General features: G+C 44.5%; 1 protein-coding gene and 1 long non-coding RNA gene across 4 annotated transcripts in view; one reads left to right on the top strand and one right to left on the bottom strand.

Annotated features, from left to right (window-relative positions):
• LOC139820495 (uncharacterized) overlaps positions 1–6,126 on the top strand; it is a 50,862-nt gene extending 44,736 nt beyond the window's left edge. The window contains exon 6 of the long non-coding RNA XR_011733984.1: positions 9–6,126. This is a non-coding gene — a long non-coding RNA (uncharacterized lncRNA). The remainder of the gene's footprint in view (positions 1–8) is intronic.
• Positions 1–17,522, bottom strand: part of Dora (zinc finger SWIM domain-containing dorado) — a 60,238-nt gene extending 42,716 nt beyond the window's left edge. For 2 of the 3 annotated variants that reach the window (XM_071790794.1, XM_071790796.1), the window contains exons 1-2: positions 16,809–17,522; positions 14,413–14,965 (exon numbers count right to left, since the gene is read on the bottom strand). In XM_071790794.1, coding sequence (XP_071646895.1) covers positions 14,413–14,434 — 22 coding nt within the window. In that variant the 5' untranslated portion in view covers positions 14,435–14,965; positions 16,809–17,522. Of the gene's footprint in view, positions 1–14,412; positions 14,966–15,490; positions 16,733–16,808 lie in introns of those variants that run through there. The other variant, XM_071790795.1, reaches the window with a different exon arrangement.
• Between the last annotated feature and the right edge of the window lie 854 nt (positions 17,523–18,376).

The following is an 18,376-nucleotide window of genomic DNA, read 5'->3' as shown; positions in this document are numbered from 1 at the left end:
TTTTGCAGATTGATTGACCAATTTTGAATTGTCTTTTTCTCATCAAAAATTGGAAAAAGTCTTATATTATCCGCTTATAGCATAAAATGCTACAGCCTATTGGGAGACATCTTCTTTATACATTTTGTAATTATTAATTTGTAATAATATTGTAGTTGATAAATCAGTTAATTATCACCATGTTGTATACATATTATTATTTATTACCATATGAAATTAAGTTAACAATTAACTTTATTAATAACTGCATATAATATAAGAAAAGGCAAGTTCATCCGCGGATCTATTGCGTGTTTTTACGAGCATATACATTCCTCGTATATATCCTTTAATGCCTGACGTTTTCTCCGAAACAAACCACAATTCAGTCCTTCATTGGGCTAAATCGCCAGTACAATTAACCAATCCTAAACGAGCTAAAGTCGTATAACACCGTTTAAGACAAATTCTCGGGTATTTTTTTCGGTATCATCAATGGTTCGTCATATCTTCACGCATAGAATTTTATTTTGAAGAATAGCATCGTTATAATAATGTCCTGTAATAATATCCGATACAGTATGGAAAATTGTTGTAGCAGAAAGACATGTAACCAACTCATGATCTGCTTCACAGTTACCATATAACTATATTATGCATATTACGTTATAATTTATGCACATTAATGCTAATGATACATTTTACATTTTTATCCATATCTTGAAACAGGGACAGCTAATATCAATACACAAAGCAGATAACGATCCATAAGCTTGCTCGTTAATCCTGCTTTTATGTTAATACAAATTAAAAAATATCGGTGCATTTCTCGAATGACTCTAACATTGCCATTCTATGTAGATCATCGTCGTTCGCACATAAATATCCGATGATAATATATTAAGGGAAAAAAGTGGAGCAACTCATTGTTCTTCCGCGGCATGTGCAAGCTCGTGCCGTTCGGAAGTCGAGAAAGGAGAACGAATTCTACGTCCGACCGACTAGTTATTTATTATCGCAGCTGGTCCCTTTTATTCCCGCGTTCAACGAGAGACTTCGTGAATAAGCGACGGCGTTTTCACGCGTGTCTAAGCGCCACCGTGCACGAATTTACCATCAGGACAGAAGCCTGCCGACGCCGGTGAAATGACCGCAAAACGTGGACAGCCATGCTGTTGTTGCGCCGAAAGAGTTTGCGTGCGTTCCGATCTTCGACGCTCGTAAATGTGAGCGATGCGACGCGAGCGTTTTTGAAAGCGCAGTGTACGTCCTGTCCGTTCGCGGAGTAATTTTTTTGCGTCGCAAATTTTAATACAAATTATTAAAACTTTTGCTGTCCTACGTTGGGCGTACGCTCTTGTGTACATCAGATTTGCGTGCGATCGCCCCGAGCCGAGCCTTCGGACGCATCATCGTCGAAAAAAAAGGCGCGACGGCGGCGAGTTCTGTTCACCGTGAGAAAACGTGCACGTGCGCGACTCAGACGGCCAAGACTTTTCGCGTTTAAGTTCGAAGGAGCAATCACTTATTCATAACGTGAACACGCGAGCGAGTTGTTGCTACCACCGACGCGACGATAGCCGGCCGACATCGATTTGTTCTCGAGAAAATGTAGGAGAGAGGAGAGAAAGAGAAAAAGAGAGAGAGAGAGAGAGAGAGAGAGAGAGAGAGAAAGGATATCTACATATGAAAAGTATATTCAATTAAATTTTAATATCAATTATCGCGTAAATTTTTATAATATATTTGCCATACATACATATCAAATCTGTTACTTATTTTTTTATATTAAATAAATTATTGTTTTTTAATTAAAAACACAATCTAACGAAGAGAAAATTCAATTGTCATAAACGATGGTAACGATAATGAGCGGACGATCGGTATGACATACATTAACACCTCGGCAATTTCTCGTTTGTGATTAGCGCTTTCGTGCTAACCACAATTTGCGGGCACGTACACGTATAGGTTTACTTTCCACGTGGCAGCAGGATTATTTTAAGGAAACTAATGCGCTGTGCAAAATGCCGATATTAGCGTCCTACGACGGCGAGCAAATTACGTAGAAATTATGCAAAGTTAGCGTAATAGCAAGAAAAAGCATTGTTGTACATTCATATCTTCTGTCTCGTAAAATAGAACGCGTACGAAGTATTACAATCCACGCCGCGGAGATTAGATCGCAGTGACACAATTTCTTTTAAGTCATTAAGTATAATATTCGACAATCTTACACGTTTGACAATTAAACACGAAATACATTATTCGATTCAATATTTAACACATCTTTAACACGAATACGAAACAACCTTTCGTAGACTCACGAACGAAGGTAGCTTTAACGCGACACCGTGGGTGTCCGATCGATACAACTACCCTCGCGTGCGCGCAAAACATCGTAAGAATTGCGGCATTTAATCATCCGCGCGAGAGGGCGTGTGGGAGGGAGAAAAGCGGGATATATTTTTCAATATTTTTAGCCGGTGAATCAATTCGCGTCGGCAATGAATCAAAAAACAAGCTCGCTCAGTGCTCGGTCGACGCGGCGCATTGTCGACATTTGTCTTCCGTAATCTACGTCTATGATGACAATGAAAAAAAAAAAAAACCCTCCGGCGAAACAAAGCGAATTCGAAAGGAGAGAGGGGCTCGCTCCTAGTTTTCCACCGGTTCTCTCCTCTTTGTCTCGTCGTCACGCTATTTTCGAGCGTACGAGGCAAGCGAGACGAAACACACGCGAGCCGCTATTAATCTCGTGATGTCATGCCGAAGATACTAACTCCAATCCGACGCTGTCGACAAACGTATGATGAATTATTCGCCCTGGTCTTGTATAAGTACGGGTTTTGTAAAATCTTGTATGGCCACTGCTTTACACGCCGCGCCGGTCGGACAGCGAACGAGCAAAATTGTCGATATTAAATTTGCAATGTCTCGGAAACAAAAAGCAGCTTGTCGTGGCGAAATCTTTGTCGTGCGAATTGCCCACTTCGTTTTCAGCGATCAGGGACGGGCGAAAGGTGAATAAACTTCGATTCTTTTACCGCGAGACACGCGAGACGGTAAAGAGAGAAAGAGAGAACACTTTGCTAAGAGCAGAGGAAGCGAGTGAGGGAAAGGAATCACGCATTAACTCGTATAGATGCGTAAAGCTATTTCGCAGTTCGCTGTTTGCTCGTATGAGATTCGTCGAGTTCGCATTTATTGTGCTGACTCATCGGCAGATTCTTTTGACCAGCATTTAACAGAAAGTCAACGTTGGTCTTTTAATGTGACTCTTTAAACGCCAGTACAATGATTCGATGAGGAACGCGCAGCCTGGCGCACAAATATAGACGAAAAGTATATAGACGAGTCACACAATTAGGACTTTTCTGGCACGGTCATCGTTCTTTCTGTCATCATTATCCGTCTTACACCTCGTTCAGCTTGTTATTGTGACTCACCCTCCCCGCTCCTGACCTGAGTGAAAAAAGAACGGGACGAACGAGAGAACGGAAGGGCCGGGTCCCTCCCGTCGGTGAATCTCCTCGCAGCATCGATCCTTGCGGTCCCCTGAAAGGAGACGGCCATGAACCTCACAAAGAGACACACAGCCGTCTCCTCCGGTGCATCATTCTGCCGTCTCTCCTCCGACTCGTAATACTCTCTTACTTTTTACAGCTCTGTCCCTTTTTCTCGCCCTATCTGCCCTCACGATAGCGATCAACGATTTAGCGACGGGCTACCGATCTAACCGCTTCTCGCGGTTTTCAAGACGTGGTATGAAGCGCATGACCGAGTTTTTCCGATACATCACGGTGAAAGAGTATTTACTCTCGCGTTCGCGCAAATGCATGCGAAAAACAACCGTGTCGAATTGCTCGCGACGTGATATCCAAAAGACGTGTCATGTCCATAAATTTCACGGATAAAACCAAGAACAATGGCAGTTATCGCAACACCGAGTAAATATTCGATGTACTAAAAAAAAAATTTATATTTGTGCAGCGTCGTGCAGCATGCGCATAATGTTACTTTCAAACGGCTTGACCGTCGGCCATTTATCCCCCATCGAAGAACGTTTTTCTCGGTAGGTCCCGGTAAAAAGAAAAGAAAAGGAAAGAGAGAGAGAGAAAGAGACGAGAAGAAGAGCTGAGGGATAGCGTAGCTTGCGTAAGAAGGAGACAGCTCTCTCGAGGATCGGTCCGATGCTGCGAGCCAGGTGCATTGACTTCGTTCCACGGCAAACCGGATGTCGGAGAGTTGACTACCTGCCCCATCTCGTTGCGCTTTTCTCCGGATTCGGCTTACGGGGCCGCGCACGGTGTGCTTTGTGGTCTGCTTTGCGACACAAGCATCAGTCCTGTTTAATGTTTACTACTCTTGTAATCGATGTTGTACGAAACAACATTCGGCCGACGTTATTCGAGTATTTCGCAAGAGGTGTCTTGTGTGTACATATAAATCTTATATTTCTCTTTCAGACTTGAAATAGAGTGACACGTCATTCCGATTTGAACAGTGATATGCTAACATTTTAATTCACAATGAAACTTTTCGGGAATATTTCTAAATTTGTCCTTTTAAAAAATGAGAAAATTATGTAAGATGTTCGATCGAGAACGAAGTGTCGGATTCATAACAAGTATAAGCGGAACTTCAATTCTCATCGGCATAATTTTTTCCCCGCTCGATCGTGAAGTTGCTCCAATCGCGGTAAACGTGTTTGCAAGAAAAATATGCGAGACTCTTCGGCGTATTGAACGCGACGATACTGGCGACGGTCCCTCGTGTGCAGTATAAAGATACTTATCGTACGGAGACGGTCGTAAATACTAACGCCGAAAGTCGTGAGCCTAACGAATAATAGACCCGTCTTGCCCCGACTCGTTCTCTTTGTTATACCCGGATCACGAAAGTTCAATGACCGACCCTGAACCAGAGTCATCGGCAAAACGGGTAGGAACGATTCGTTATTGTCTTATTCTCTGTTTAACCCTGGCTGCACCTCGGTTAAACGGAGAATACGCCACAGATGACGCGTGCGACGCAAATGAGAGGGAACTGCGTTTCCTTGCCTTACACTCCGCAACGTGCATCTCGTTTTTTGTACTAAATCTAACATAAATTAGAATATATTTTATAATATTAGATTTGGAATTTTCCAATGTACGCTTGCATGCACGCAAAAATCTTGTTGTTATTCTACGCTTGACTCTTTTTATTATCATCAACTTAAAATAACTGTTATCTTTTAATAATCCAGTTTTATATGTAAAAGTATCGGTGTTTGATCCGTAATCATCTCGCGAGATGTTGAATATTGTCGCTGCGACTAATTGCCATTAAAAGGAATTTTTTTTTTTCAAGAACGAACGTGAAATAACGACACGTGCATGCGAGAAAGCGATCATTATTCTCCGATCCCACGCGATTTGCATCGATCAGTGTTTGCCCTTCGAGTAAACCAGAACGAAACGGACAGGCGGACTCGATCTGATGTTGAACGTTCGCCTCGTTTCTTCGCCTTGTAAAAATGCACGCGACGAGGCCGAATAAGCATCGTGAAAGCGATGGTATCGCCGTTGCATTCGGGGTTATTATGCACACAAGACGGAAACAGTTAGCACGCGCGCAATTATGTGATGTGGCTTTAACATTTCAACGAGGAGCGCCGTTTCTTTTTTTATCGCGAGAGAGATTACGCCATTAATTCGAAATTGTTACGGACGCAATTAACGTCAATACAGAAAATAACCGAGAGGATATACGGGCGGATATCTTCGCTCTTGCAAAGGGAAGAGGAAGGAAGAGCGAGGCGAGATGGACGCGTTTCGTCCTAACGACTCTCCCGAACTACGCGCGGCCGTAATGAACACAAAGAGCGGGGGTCGATTGATAGTGTTGGTGCACGTCACCTTTTCACCGGCGGCTACATCGTCATGCGACCCCGATAATTAAATGCGCGAGCGATACTGCACCAAACGCCGAGAAGCGCGCGCTTGCCACACTGTGTGTGCGGACCCTCTGGTCCGTCGTCCGTCCTTTCAAGGCGGCAGGGACTATTTGTTCACGGTGGGACATAATACGCGCTGTGTGGGCCATGTGCGAACGGTTTTCGTCGTTGAGGTGAGAATTCGAAGACGAAGTTTGCCGGCAAATCGAATTTGCGGCCGTTGTTAACGCCCGCGTTTTCCGTGACACGTGATAGCTCGAGAACCGTGGTGAGAGAGAGCGACTTTATCCTATTTCACGTGTAAATCCTTTGTGGAATTTTATCAAGAATGCTGAGACCCAAATAATTTTTTTTTTTTAATTATAAATAATTCTTCGTTTAATTTCACATAGATTTTTTACGTTAATAGAATTAATATTAATTCGAAACTCAATAGTCATGTCAGGAATTAGAAAGTAATGAAGACAAATGGCATCCGATTAAAATTTTTGTTGAGAAAAGATCTTTAAGATTGTTGAAACTCCAGAAATGAGGTTTACCGGGTTTTCCATGTTTATATTTAAACGGAACCCCACAATTTCCGCGATTCTTCTCTTGCACTACTCACGTTATGTATTCAAGTGTGCAATTTTTGCGTCGGCAAAATGATAATTACGAGAAAAAGTTTCTTGAAAGAAGTTTCCTTGCAAATGCGTTATCTGCTGTATTCGCGATTCGAATCGCATGCATTTCAACGAAGGACGACGGAAGTACTCCCGATTCTTTCTGCAGGCCGTTCTATCCGACTTTCCCGACTTTCGGACGACACAAGGAAATTGCGCGCTACGACAGAGCTCGTAACAATAGCTATTAAGTAGTTTGTTTGCATTGAGGAACTCACGGCGAAGCGCTTCGAGCGCTTCATTCTCATCCGACCTGACGAGTCCTTAAGGACTTTCGAGACGATCTTCATGATGCAGGGAATAGCTTTGTTCATTTGCGCTACATTTCCACGTAAAGCTATTCTCGTTTCTCGCTCGAGGTGGTTACTCCAGTTAAAGTCCCGCAGCTTCACGGGGTGTTGGCCGCAACAAATGCAAAAGAATTGAGGATCGCTAAATCGTTAAACGCGAGGTAGTAATTTTAGGAAACGCGTCTAGTTAAGGAATTTACGAGAAGCCTAGTGCTACGTGCTTCTATCACGATTAATTCGCGCACATGAATCTAGGATAAAGCTGCGTCTCGCGATACTCTCCGGATTACAAACGTGATACCGATATCCTCCGATATCCTTCGTAAATCGTTCGATTGCTATGCGTCTACACGGACGAATGATCGATTGACCCATTAGCGCGGCTATCTGCAACGCTCTCGCTGCCGCACGTAACAAGGAATAATTTATTTCAATTTCCTACACGTCAATATCGATATGCGCACGCCGAACGCATTCGTGATGTGCCGACGAAGCCGCTGAATCGGGAAAAAGGAAAAATCGATACGCCCTGCCGGGGAGGAGGGAGGGACGGTAGAATTACGATAATAACGAAAACGTAATTTTCAGGAAATTGAACGTCCGACACGCGCGACGCCGCGTTATTAATATGCCGTTGCCGTTTTACCTGTCGTAATTAGCATTCGTAAAAAAAAGACACGAAGTACTATTGCATTAGTATTATTCTGGAGTAAAGAAATCTAATGAAACACACTTTAACGATGCAACAACCTGTCTTGCGGAAACTTTGTAAAATTCTATATCAAGGCACGGGATCTGGTGGTTGATGATTGACAGATTGTCACGAAATTTCTTGTCTCACGAAAGTACCTTGCTTTATATCTTATCCCGTGTCAAACCGTAAGTTTGCAAGAAAAAATAAACGATAAGTCCGATCTTTCATGATTATCTTCTCACTTTCGCGCATGTCGTATAAGGAGGCATTTATCAGAAGAGAACATGCAATACGGACGAGAATGAGCGCATCTGTTGCCGGAACAGTAATTGCGGCCGCGAGCTGGATAGATACGACGGCGGACGCACGTGTACGGCGAGCTGCACGTGAACCTGCACGCTCTCTCATCCCCGTATTGTACAATGTATGCAAGAGGCTCGGAGTGGCATCGCGCACCTAGGCCAGAGGTGCACAACATACGATATAAAAAGCTCAGAACGTTTTCCGAGCCGTCGGAATTATAATGTCGTAATAAGTTACCGAGTTTTATTTTGCTATAGAATTCGGAACAAAGCCGATTCATATTGCCATTCTCGCTTTCCTTAATTTATTTCCTTTCGCTGATAATATACCGCTGCGTGATAATTTAACTCCACGAGATTAATTACACGAGAGCTTTAGTTATACTGCCAATTACATTAACCATCATATATTTACTCTTCCCTTTCATTGTCGATCAATCAATTTATGCTGTGTTGCATGTACACGACGTGCACAATACGTGTATGTATAACAATGTAAAATCAACCGATAGAATATAGTCGAACGAACGTATTACCTCATCCGCGTCCGTTCCTTTGTAGACTCATATCCGCTAAAAGCTCAAGGGGCCACCGTCGCGGACTTACGTGAGTTAATATCCGAGTTATGCACCCCTGGTCCTAGGCGAAACGGTACGGAGAAAGAGACCCCTCGCGTCCTCGAACGATGAGCCGCGCGCAGTAATTACGTAGGGGAGAAGCGCGCTCCATTGTTCTACGTTAGTTCTGTACAGCAGGTAATGGGCACTTATACGCCGGTATAGCTTCCGCGACGCGCGAAGGCTTTACGTCGTCGCGGGAATTCACCGAGCGGGGTATTACACTGGTCGATATTATTGCGCGCGGCAATCCTGCCGCCCCGCTGCCGCCGGCATTTCAGCAGTAATATATTTCTCTTCTGTATATATCTTCCGCGAGATACGCGGCAAACATCGATTATACCCTCTGTACGTGCCTGGAGGAGCGGGGGGGATAAGATACAGTAATTCGGTGATATTTCAAACTAACTTTTCCTTAACCCCTCCGCAGAATCGAATATAACGATCGGGAGCGAGGAAGATGGTACCGCAGCCTCGGAACAGCAGCTATTTAATTAGACGAAGCCTCCCTTCGTCTCAATTCATCGCGTAATGGAGACGGAGCGCAGCCGCCGTTCTCGAATCAGGAGCCGCGAGCGTTCTCTCTAGCGCGGATCTTACGGATAAAATTTTAACATCGGTGAAATAACCGTGAGACAATCGTCTGGCAAAACCGGTAACGTGCGTCTAGCTCTCTCTCTCTCTCTCTCTCTCTCTCTTAGTCTCATCGACTCGCAAAATCTCGTTATGCGAATTGCTCGATGACTCGGGCGCGTTAATGCTCGCGCACGAACAACGTGCGTTGATTCGCGACGGAGGCTCATCGATCAACGTCAGAGGCCGAGTCCTTCGTGCGGGATACACACGCGCGTGATTTATATATTATATACGCGCGCGTAGCCGCGCGTATACAATCGCTCTCAGCGCTAAAAACCGCTTGATAAGCGCCGGCAATTCAATCCGCGGGATCAATTTCGGAGCTTCGCCTAACGTCAATACACCGTACGGATGCGGAGAGCTGTATATAGTGGCCGCACTCGTAATCTATATATTCACAGTGCAATAGCAGCAGAATTGTAATCTGATAGTCGGGGAAGTTGGGTATACGTTCGTGATGCATGAGTAATTTGGTGACTATGCTTCAATCATCGACCACAGAATTTCGTGTACCAACAGTTTCGCCAAGTTGTAAGACAACATACTCTACGACGTTTGTACAGTCCAGTTTGTTAGCAGGAGCCTGTTATAACACAGTAACAGCATATGCACTTCGTTTTACATTGTTTTACGTCTTTTGCAATTTACGAATTGTTTCTTCTTGCGCTCTTCAATATTATCTATATATCAATTACGATTGAATTGGTTGCGATGCAGAACCGCGAACACGTGAAGGTTCCAAAAAATATAATAAAAATCCAGCTACGTGCAAATTTGTGATTTTCGGCGTAGAACGCGACACGTCGTGAAATCCAGCGTGAAAATGTCATCCGTATAAAACGTATCGACACGGTTCAAGCGCGAAATATTGTCGGCGAGGAAAGAGGAGCGATAGAACGTTGTTGAACAGGGACGAGGGGAGAGAGAGTGTAACGCCCGCATGCGAGAAAGCCGCCCTATACATGAAGGCGGAACTTACGTGCGCGTATGTACCTAGGCGCGTACAGATATACGTGAGCGCGTGATGCATATACGTGTCTCGCAGCTGGAAATGCACTTCCAGCGATTCTCTCCCAGCCCCGGGAATTTATACGCCCTACGGAATCTCGCAGGAGAGTACGCGAATTATCCATGCGCACCGGCGGGCGCGGCGGTGTCGTCTCGTTCCACGCCGATCTTACTTAATTCGCCAAGTCCGTAATTGCTGATGAGGCGAGATTAAGGAAACCAGCGAGTATCTCTTGCTCGCGAGACCTTCATCCTTGACACGATAGCGAAAAGATACACACGCAGCGCATATGCACCGTGCACGCAGGAGTCACGGATATCCGCGCGCGAGCACAGACTGACGGTGGAAAGATCGACATCGGATACACATCACGCGAAATGACTTGAATGAAATGCACCTTACAATTCGCGGCGTTCATTAGAAAAGGGAATAATTATTTCAGTCATATCATAGAACAACGAACGTAAGTCACACGTATACGTATATATGTTAGCCTGTAAATATATGCCGTGTAAACGTCATTAACTTTTTAAAGCGTTCGCGAACAATTTCTCTTATCTGCGCAAGCAAACGTCGTATTTCCATCTCCTTAAAAGTGATCTCCACTCTTTAAAGGCAAAGAACAGAAAGTTTCTTGAAAGTTCTCAATATCGCGCGCCGCTTCTGTCTTTATTAAACTTCCCAGAAACCCTGTTTAATTCTTAATGAAGCTACGATCATGATTTTCCACTGAGAATACGGACAAGAGGAACAGCAGCCGTTGTACGGCAAGTTTTAATCGTCAAAATTAACGTATCTTGCAAAATACGCCCCGGGCAAAATATGAACGTTCATAAAAGAAGTTTCATACAAAAAAAAAAGAAATAAATAAACGCGAAAGCAGGTCTCTGAAAATGTCGCTCGCGCTTTCCGCACAGTTCGACAATTTCAGAGAGCTTTAGGGAAATGTAGGAAAGAGCAGCGGAGATTTGCATTTATCCTCGAAGGGAACGAACATCGAGCGCGCGGTACGCTCGTGTGAGAAAGTTAAAATTGCATTAATGCATTCAATCCACACACAAACTGGGAAAACCGTTTGCAAACTGTGCAAGGTAATTTGCATGATTGTATATACGCGGGTGTAATCCCATTTCCTGTTCTGAAAAACTAACGTGTACGGTATTGCTGAAAAAAAAAGAAGGAACCCGTTAGATCTAAAATATTACGTATTCGTCGCACGTTTCTGGTTCGCGGTAAAAGTATTTTTGATGATGTACTTATATATTGCATAGAATTTAAATTTAAAAATGGTCTCGCGAACACGTACAAAAATACTTGAAGCGACATAACGTTCCGCTGATCGAAAGTTAATCGCTTTCGTCATTACAAATGCACAGTTGACAGTTAATTCGTTTCGATTTATCGATTTCGACCTAGAGCTTCTCCTTGAACAATCAAAATGATATGTAAGAACTAAGTTCTTTGTTCACCAATTTATTTTCCAGACGTTTCGTGCTCCTCCTCAATAAAACTAACCTTTAAGACAAATTATTTATTTGCGCGGATTGCTTAATTGCGAAATTGAGATTACTTTCTATCGTGGCACGTGACAATCTTCGTCACGCAGTCCGTCTTTTCGCGGAAAGACAATGTAAGAGCGTGGAAAGTCGTAATGATACTTATGATAATTCCGGAAGTTACGGCAGTAGCGAAATATCGTATACGCATGTGTTTTCTCTTTATCAGGCCGCAACGATGACGCACGAGCGTATAGCGCAACAAATCTCCGCTGAAATAATCACTCATACCGTGCAGCAAATTCTTGTCTATTCATCGCGGTCGACTTCTTACCTTTACTGTGTAACGCCGCGCACTCGCAACCGCAAGTTTTACCCGCGTGTTAACCCCTTCCGTCGGCAGACTTTAATACGGACGATATTCCAAGTCCCGTTAGTTTCCATTTGTACTTTAATACTATGTTATCTCTCAAAATGAGAAAGGAGCCGGAAGCTTCCTGAGAGCCGAAGAAAGGACGGAGATACAACACTCTTGCTGTTCTACCATCAAGATTCAGTTAGATCGATCACGGACAGAGCGGGCTATTGTAAATTCAACCTAAAGCTCCCACCGTGGATTAATCTAATTGAAATTCAAACGACGGCATTACAAGCGTGACCGATATCTCGAGCTGCCGGGGATACATGAAGATAAATATAAGATAGTAATATGAGGATCTTCGTTAATCGTGCACCGGTTGTTGCCGTTGCAATGATAATAACAGGTCGGCAACAAAATCATCTTCATATAGAGAGGAGCGCAATTATTATCCCGTAGTAATAATTTCTTTATATGCGTGTAACCATTAGAGCAAATAAGTTGTTTTTATACTATAGAGTATCTAATTTTTTTGGAATAATATCAGATAATAAAACGAAATTATGTAACTATACGTGTAAATACACTTTTCATACGGCCTGTTCTTTTTTTGTACATAATGTGATTTGTATATTCAATTATTCACACATATTAAATGCGTTTATAATCAGAAATAATAAATCACCCGGAAAGGTACGTATACGCTCGCTTTCTATCGCGATGCGTACAACCGCGCGTTGCAATGAGAAAGTGGATTCGAATACTTTCACTACAACGTGTCGATCTTATTGGATTGATTCATTCGTAAACTTGATACGCGATACGAAAGCGGCTGTAATGAGACAGATTCGCAAAGTTACCGAGACCAAGGGGGACCAGAGAGTTTATCCACATATAGATATAACGTCAAAATCCGTCCGATACCTAAATCCGGTTCCGAGCTTATCCGCGAGGACGCACTCGCACATCCATCAGGATTATATCTCCGTCAATGCGGATCGTGCAACGAATAATCTCGAAGCAGAATCGAGTCACTGCGTGCTCGAACGAGAGCGAGCAATAGCTTTCGTTTACTCTCTCCCTCGCGCACTCTTTCTCGTTTCGGTTTTGGTCTTATTCTCGGCCTTGATCGTTCCAGCATTGAGCGAGGACCAAGGAGAAAAAGAAAACAGAAGTCAATCGTGGCTATGAGAAAAGAAGACAAAATCTCGCTTCCTTTATTCCGTACAGAAGTACATGGGGTGTCCTAGATCCGTCGCGTGTGTACGTATATGTGAAGATATCGGCAGTATAAAAAAAAGTATTATAAGTGTATTTTTAGGCACTCATCGCTTGCCTTAAAAAGTGGAAAAAGTACACGGAAAAAAATGATGTTGTATCAACAGCATCTGTGTTATTGAGATAAAATTTATTGATGCAACATCAATATTAATGAACAACAAACATCAGATAATTGTTTTAATAATTTAAATATTTGGTCCAATAATATCCAATTGAATTAACTATATATGCTTGTGGCAGCTCGTGACGTCGACGTTTAATTGAAGCAACTTCATTTTTTTTTCCGTGTATATTTCGATAATTTTAATTAATAAAAATTATTTCAGAACTGCATAGTCTCATTTTGAACTTTGTTTCGAAAATACAGTAAACTTCTCGCAACATCTGTTCTATCAGCTTCTATCACGTGTATCGAATGTTCTTAGTTTAGAATTTATTTTGAATTTTCTCGGTCTCGGACTATTCTGTACGCTTAATCTTCAAACCGCGCGAATAATATGTTCGCCTGTGTATTTCTTGGTGACATTCAAATTAAAAACGTATTGAAAAAGAAGATATAAACATGCTTTTGTTGACCGTCTAAGTGCCAATGTTTGAAAACATCGCTTTCAATATAAATTTAACGTATCTCCATTTGAAGTTTTTGTTGCATTTCTGTTATGTTTGCGTTAAAAGAAATCATATTTTTCTTTAAAGTAATTAAAATAATTATATTACAATTTTACTAGGTATATCGACACCAAATATAGATTTCCAATAATTGAAATTATTACAAGATTAACTAGGCATAAGTGGGAGCATGAACTAAATTAGAAACAAACTAATTTCAAATCTCAGATAGCAATTTAGCGATTAAACGATCAACATACTAACTGCCATACTAATATAAGAGAAAAATCTGTATTTAAATGGTAATATTTGTAATATGGATGATTTTAAAAATAAGAAAAAAAACTAAAGTATCTAGAGAAATTGAAAGAGCGTTGAGTTCAGAATTTAAATATAAATAATTAGACTAATCTTATCAAGAAACCAAACTGTGGTGTTCTCTTAATCTCAGAAACTCAACAACCACTTTCTCAAAATCGCTTAAATGCCATATACGGATTTTCCACTTAACACGACGGGAAAGACGAGAGAGACCTACCTTCGCAGGACTTCTTGGACATGCCAAACGCTTGCGGAAGTCGTCTCCATCCTCGCCAGTTGTTGCAAAGCGACTCAGGCTCGCTGCTGAAGCTACACAGGGAGTCTTCTTCGAAGCGGTCGGAGTCGTCAAAGGAAAAGCGATCATTTTCCTCCCATTCGATTATGTGTCCGCCGGCGGGTCCGGCGGCCTCATCCGCGACGATTCCGGGTTCAGCGGCGGCTCCGGCCGCCCCCGCGTTTCTCGAACCCGCGGCACCACCGCCTCCGCCGCCGCCACCGCCTCCGCCACCGCCGCCGCCGCCGCCGCCAGCGGCCCCGCTGTTACCACTACCGCTGGTTCTGCCGCCGGTTCGACCGCCACCGCCGCCACCGCCGCCACCGCTGCCGGAGGACCGAGCCAGGTTGCCCGCCAGTTTTAATTGCCGTGCGAATCAGCACACGCGAAACTACGAGCGCGTCCTCGACGGCTACCCGCCACCGTGCCCGCCACGCCGAGTCTCGCCCGCACGGTCGCGTAACGGCGTAGACTCCACCGCCGTGTTCCCGGAGACCTGCGAAAAAAGATCATGTTTCGTTACCAATTATTCTTATCACTCTCATCGTCAGTTAATAAACTTAATAATATGTCACATAGTCGTATATGTGCCTACACGCGCAATGTTCCCCAAACTATGAAGATTGGTGAAAAAAACGTTCAATGAAAACGTTCCTTCGAATTTTATCAAATTGATAATTATTTCTGAAATAGTTTTATTTTATTCTCTATTTTCCTGAGTGGTTTCCTCCACGAGAAATATGTCTCTTGATAGGCTGAATTAATTTGGGAAACGTTGCTCCGATATTATTTATTTAATTTAATAGGTCACGAGCGTTTCTTTTCCTTCTTTCTTCCTGATTGCCTCTTCTTTATAAATCGCGAGTGTAATCGGGACGGAGGGGAAAGAAAAAAGAATCGATCGTAAAAGTACGTAAAATACTATTAAAACATAAATAATAAAATTCAGTTCCCGAAAACAAGTACGAAATAATTGAAAATATAAATCCCAAAGCACAAATTTCGAAGCTCGAGTACTCACAGAACGGATGGATAGATTCATTTCTCGGAACGATTCCATCTGGTCGAAGGTCGGAACGCAAAAGGCCAATAATACCGACGATCGTCTGTTATATTCGGCCGAAATACAGTCGGAATAAGGTCATGGAAATCAACAAATCGAAAGTAATTTTCCGCTCGCGCAACGGGCGGTCAGCTTGTTTTGCGGAACGATCCCATCTAGACGAGGCTCAGAACACCACAGGCTAGCGATGTCAACGGTTCGTTATATTCGACCGAAATACAGTCGGAATAAGGCCACGGAGGTAAACAAATCAAATATAATTGTTAATTTGCCCGATGGACGGTCGGCTTGTTTCGCGGAACGATTCAGAAGCTTGGAACACAAAAGGCCAAGGTTGTCAACAATCGTTCATTATATTTGGCCGAAATACAGTTGGAATCATCTGCAGAAATCAACGAGTTAAGGGTAATTTTGAAGAATTCGCGTAACGGACGGTCGGCTCGTTTCGCGGAGCGATTCCATTTCTGGACGAAGCTCCAAATGCCGGGACGCAACGAGCCGGAGCGTTTGTCGTACGATACGAAATACGGAATAAGGTCACGAATAAGGAAATCAACAAGTTTTTCGGGGAAAGCTTCGCTATCGTCGCTATCGCGCGCGCGTATACGCGAAGCACGCCGCGCGCCGCGTGAAACGCCGGCCTCGCCGGAGCCTCGTCTCTCGGAGTAAAACAGGAACAGCTGATTCGCGTTACCTCACAGACGCGGTATTGATTTTTCGAACCGAGCGAGACACACACGCGGGGCCGCCTCGTCTCGTCTCGTCGCGCGGAATCGGCATACGCGCGCACGCCTCGTCGTCTCGCGCCGGGCGCGAAACGCGCGAAGGGTCGCGCGGAAAGGGGCGCGCGACGCGGCGCGGATGCCCGTCGCGCGCGTGAGTCAAGCGACGAGTCGTTGGACTAGGTTAAGGCGATTGACGTGTGCACGCGCGATCCGTGGCGAAAGAGGGGGGAGGGGGGAGGGACGCGAGAGGAATCGCGCGTAGACCCATCGGCAGCGTAGCCATGAACCGCGAGAACCTTGGCCAGGGTCAACAGACCCCGCGTCAAGAACGTACAACGACCCCGACCCCGTGCACGACAGCAACCCCTCTTGCCCCCTCTTCCCCCTGTGTCTATCTTTCTTTCTTTCTTTCTTCATGCCTGTGAACCCACCGAAATTCTCGCGGCTAATTCCCACACACGCGTACGCGTTCGTGGGATGTGATTCGAATACATATTCGCTTGCGCGCGCGCATACACATACACCGAGCACAAGCGCGAGCTTTCGCTTACCTCCAACCCCGTAGCGAAATCCGCGTTCGGAGGGTCCGGATGTCACAGCGCGCGCTCGCGTCAACCCCTTTCTCTCGTCGTCCTCTCGCGCAACCCCGGGTTCACCAAGCGGGAACGCCGCGACGCTTTAACGGGGCACCGTGGAGCGGCGGACCGTGCGTAAGCGGCGTGAGTGTGACGCGAGCGGCGATAGTACACAAACGCGCGTGCACGCGCACACACGCACGTCGGCGCGCTCGGCACGTACACGGACAGCAGCAGGGACAGCTGAGCCGTCAAGTTGCCCCATCGATGTTTCTCTCGTCGCGGCTAAAAGGGCCGTCGCCGCAGAGAGAGAGAAAAAGAGAGCGCGCGCGCGCTCTCGCGCGCGCGCACACGCACGCACGTACTCCCCCTCCGTCCCACCTCAACCCCCCGCGCGCGCGCGACACACCACACAACACACACACACACACACAGGCACACCCGCACTTGCGCGCGAGCGCGCGCGCGCGCAAGAATCGTTCCCCGTGGATTTTCGCGACTCCGCGACGTCGCGACGCGCGACAGGTCTCTACTCGCGCGCGGGTCCCGAGATGGTCGCCGACGGTTATCGGTGACGGCCGTGTCAGCGAGCCAAGTCCGAGAAACCTCCTAGGACTGGCCTACCCCCATCGACGACAACAACAAATATGGCGTACGGCGGAGACCACCTCCTGCGCGCTCCCTGCTGCGACTGCCGACGGGGCGTCAGATGGCGCCGCGCGCGCCGTTCCGTCCCCCTCCTTTCGCGCCGCCGCTCCGTGCTCCGGGCCACTCCGGACAATGCCCACGGTTCGGCCGTCCTCGGCCATCTCCGTCTCCCGTCCCCCGTTGGCGAATCGGCGCGAATTTACGCTTCTGCTCTTCAGGGGCACGTATTGGGGAACTTTTCGAAATGGATTCCAATCGGGATTGTTTAATTAATTAATTAAATAATTATACATTCTAACATTAAATAATTAATTGTTCAATCCTAGATTTCTGTTGTGTTTTCTAGAGAAAACGGGATAATTTTGATCGGAATCCGTCTCAAACAGTTTCAGAATAGGTACCCAGGCTATTTTTTTAATTTAAAATATTCCTTACCTAAAATCATCAACAAAATACTATTAAAAACCACCAATTCTGAGCAAGTTATCGTGACTATCAATGGGGACTTATTATATATATAATTGAATATTTATTATCGATTATAGATACAGAGATAATTGATTTTATTACCGATTATATATATATATATATATATATATATATATATATATAGATATACATTTTTCAATTTATTAACATCTGAATAATTAGTTTGTAACGCGGTATATTAAATTCGTGATTTATTGTTGCACATATGTTTTATAAATAAGAATGCACATTTACGATGCAATAATATCACATATTGGCTGGGTTCGTCTTGACGCTCTCAGCACTGTAAGCATCATTCTTCGTTGCACATCGAATATCAAACGAAGATAGAATGATGCTTTCACTCTGGCTTTCAGCGCTGAAAGCGTCAAAACAAACGCAGCCATTGTCAGGAAACAATTTTTTTT

This window comes from Temnothorax longispinosus, chromosome 10, assembly GCF_030848805.1.
Source record: "Temnothorax longispinosus isolate EJ_2023e chromosome 10, Tlon_JGU_v1, whole genome shotgun sequence".
Taxonomy (NCBI): Eukaryota; Metazoa; Arthropoda; class Insecta; order Hymenoptera; family Formicidae; genus Temnothorax; species Temnothorax longispinosus.
Note: the sequence above shows the minus strand (reverse complement) of the source record. Positions and strands in the feature narration are given on the sequence as shown.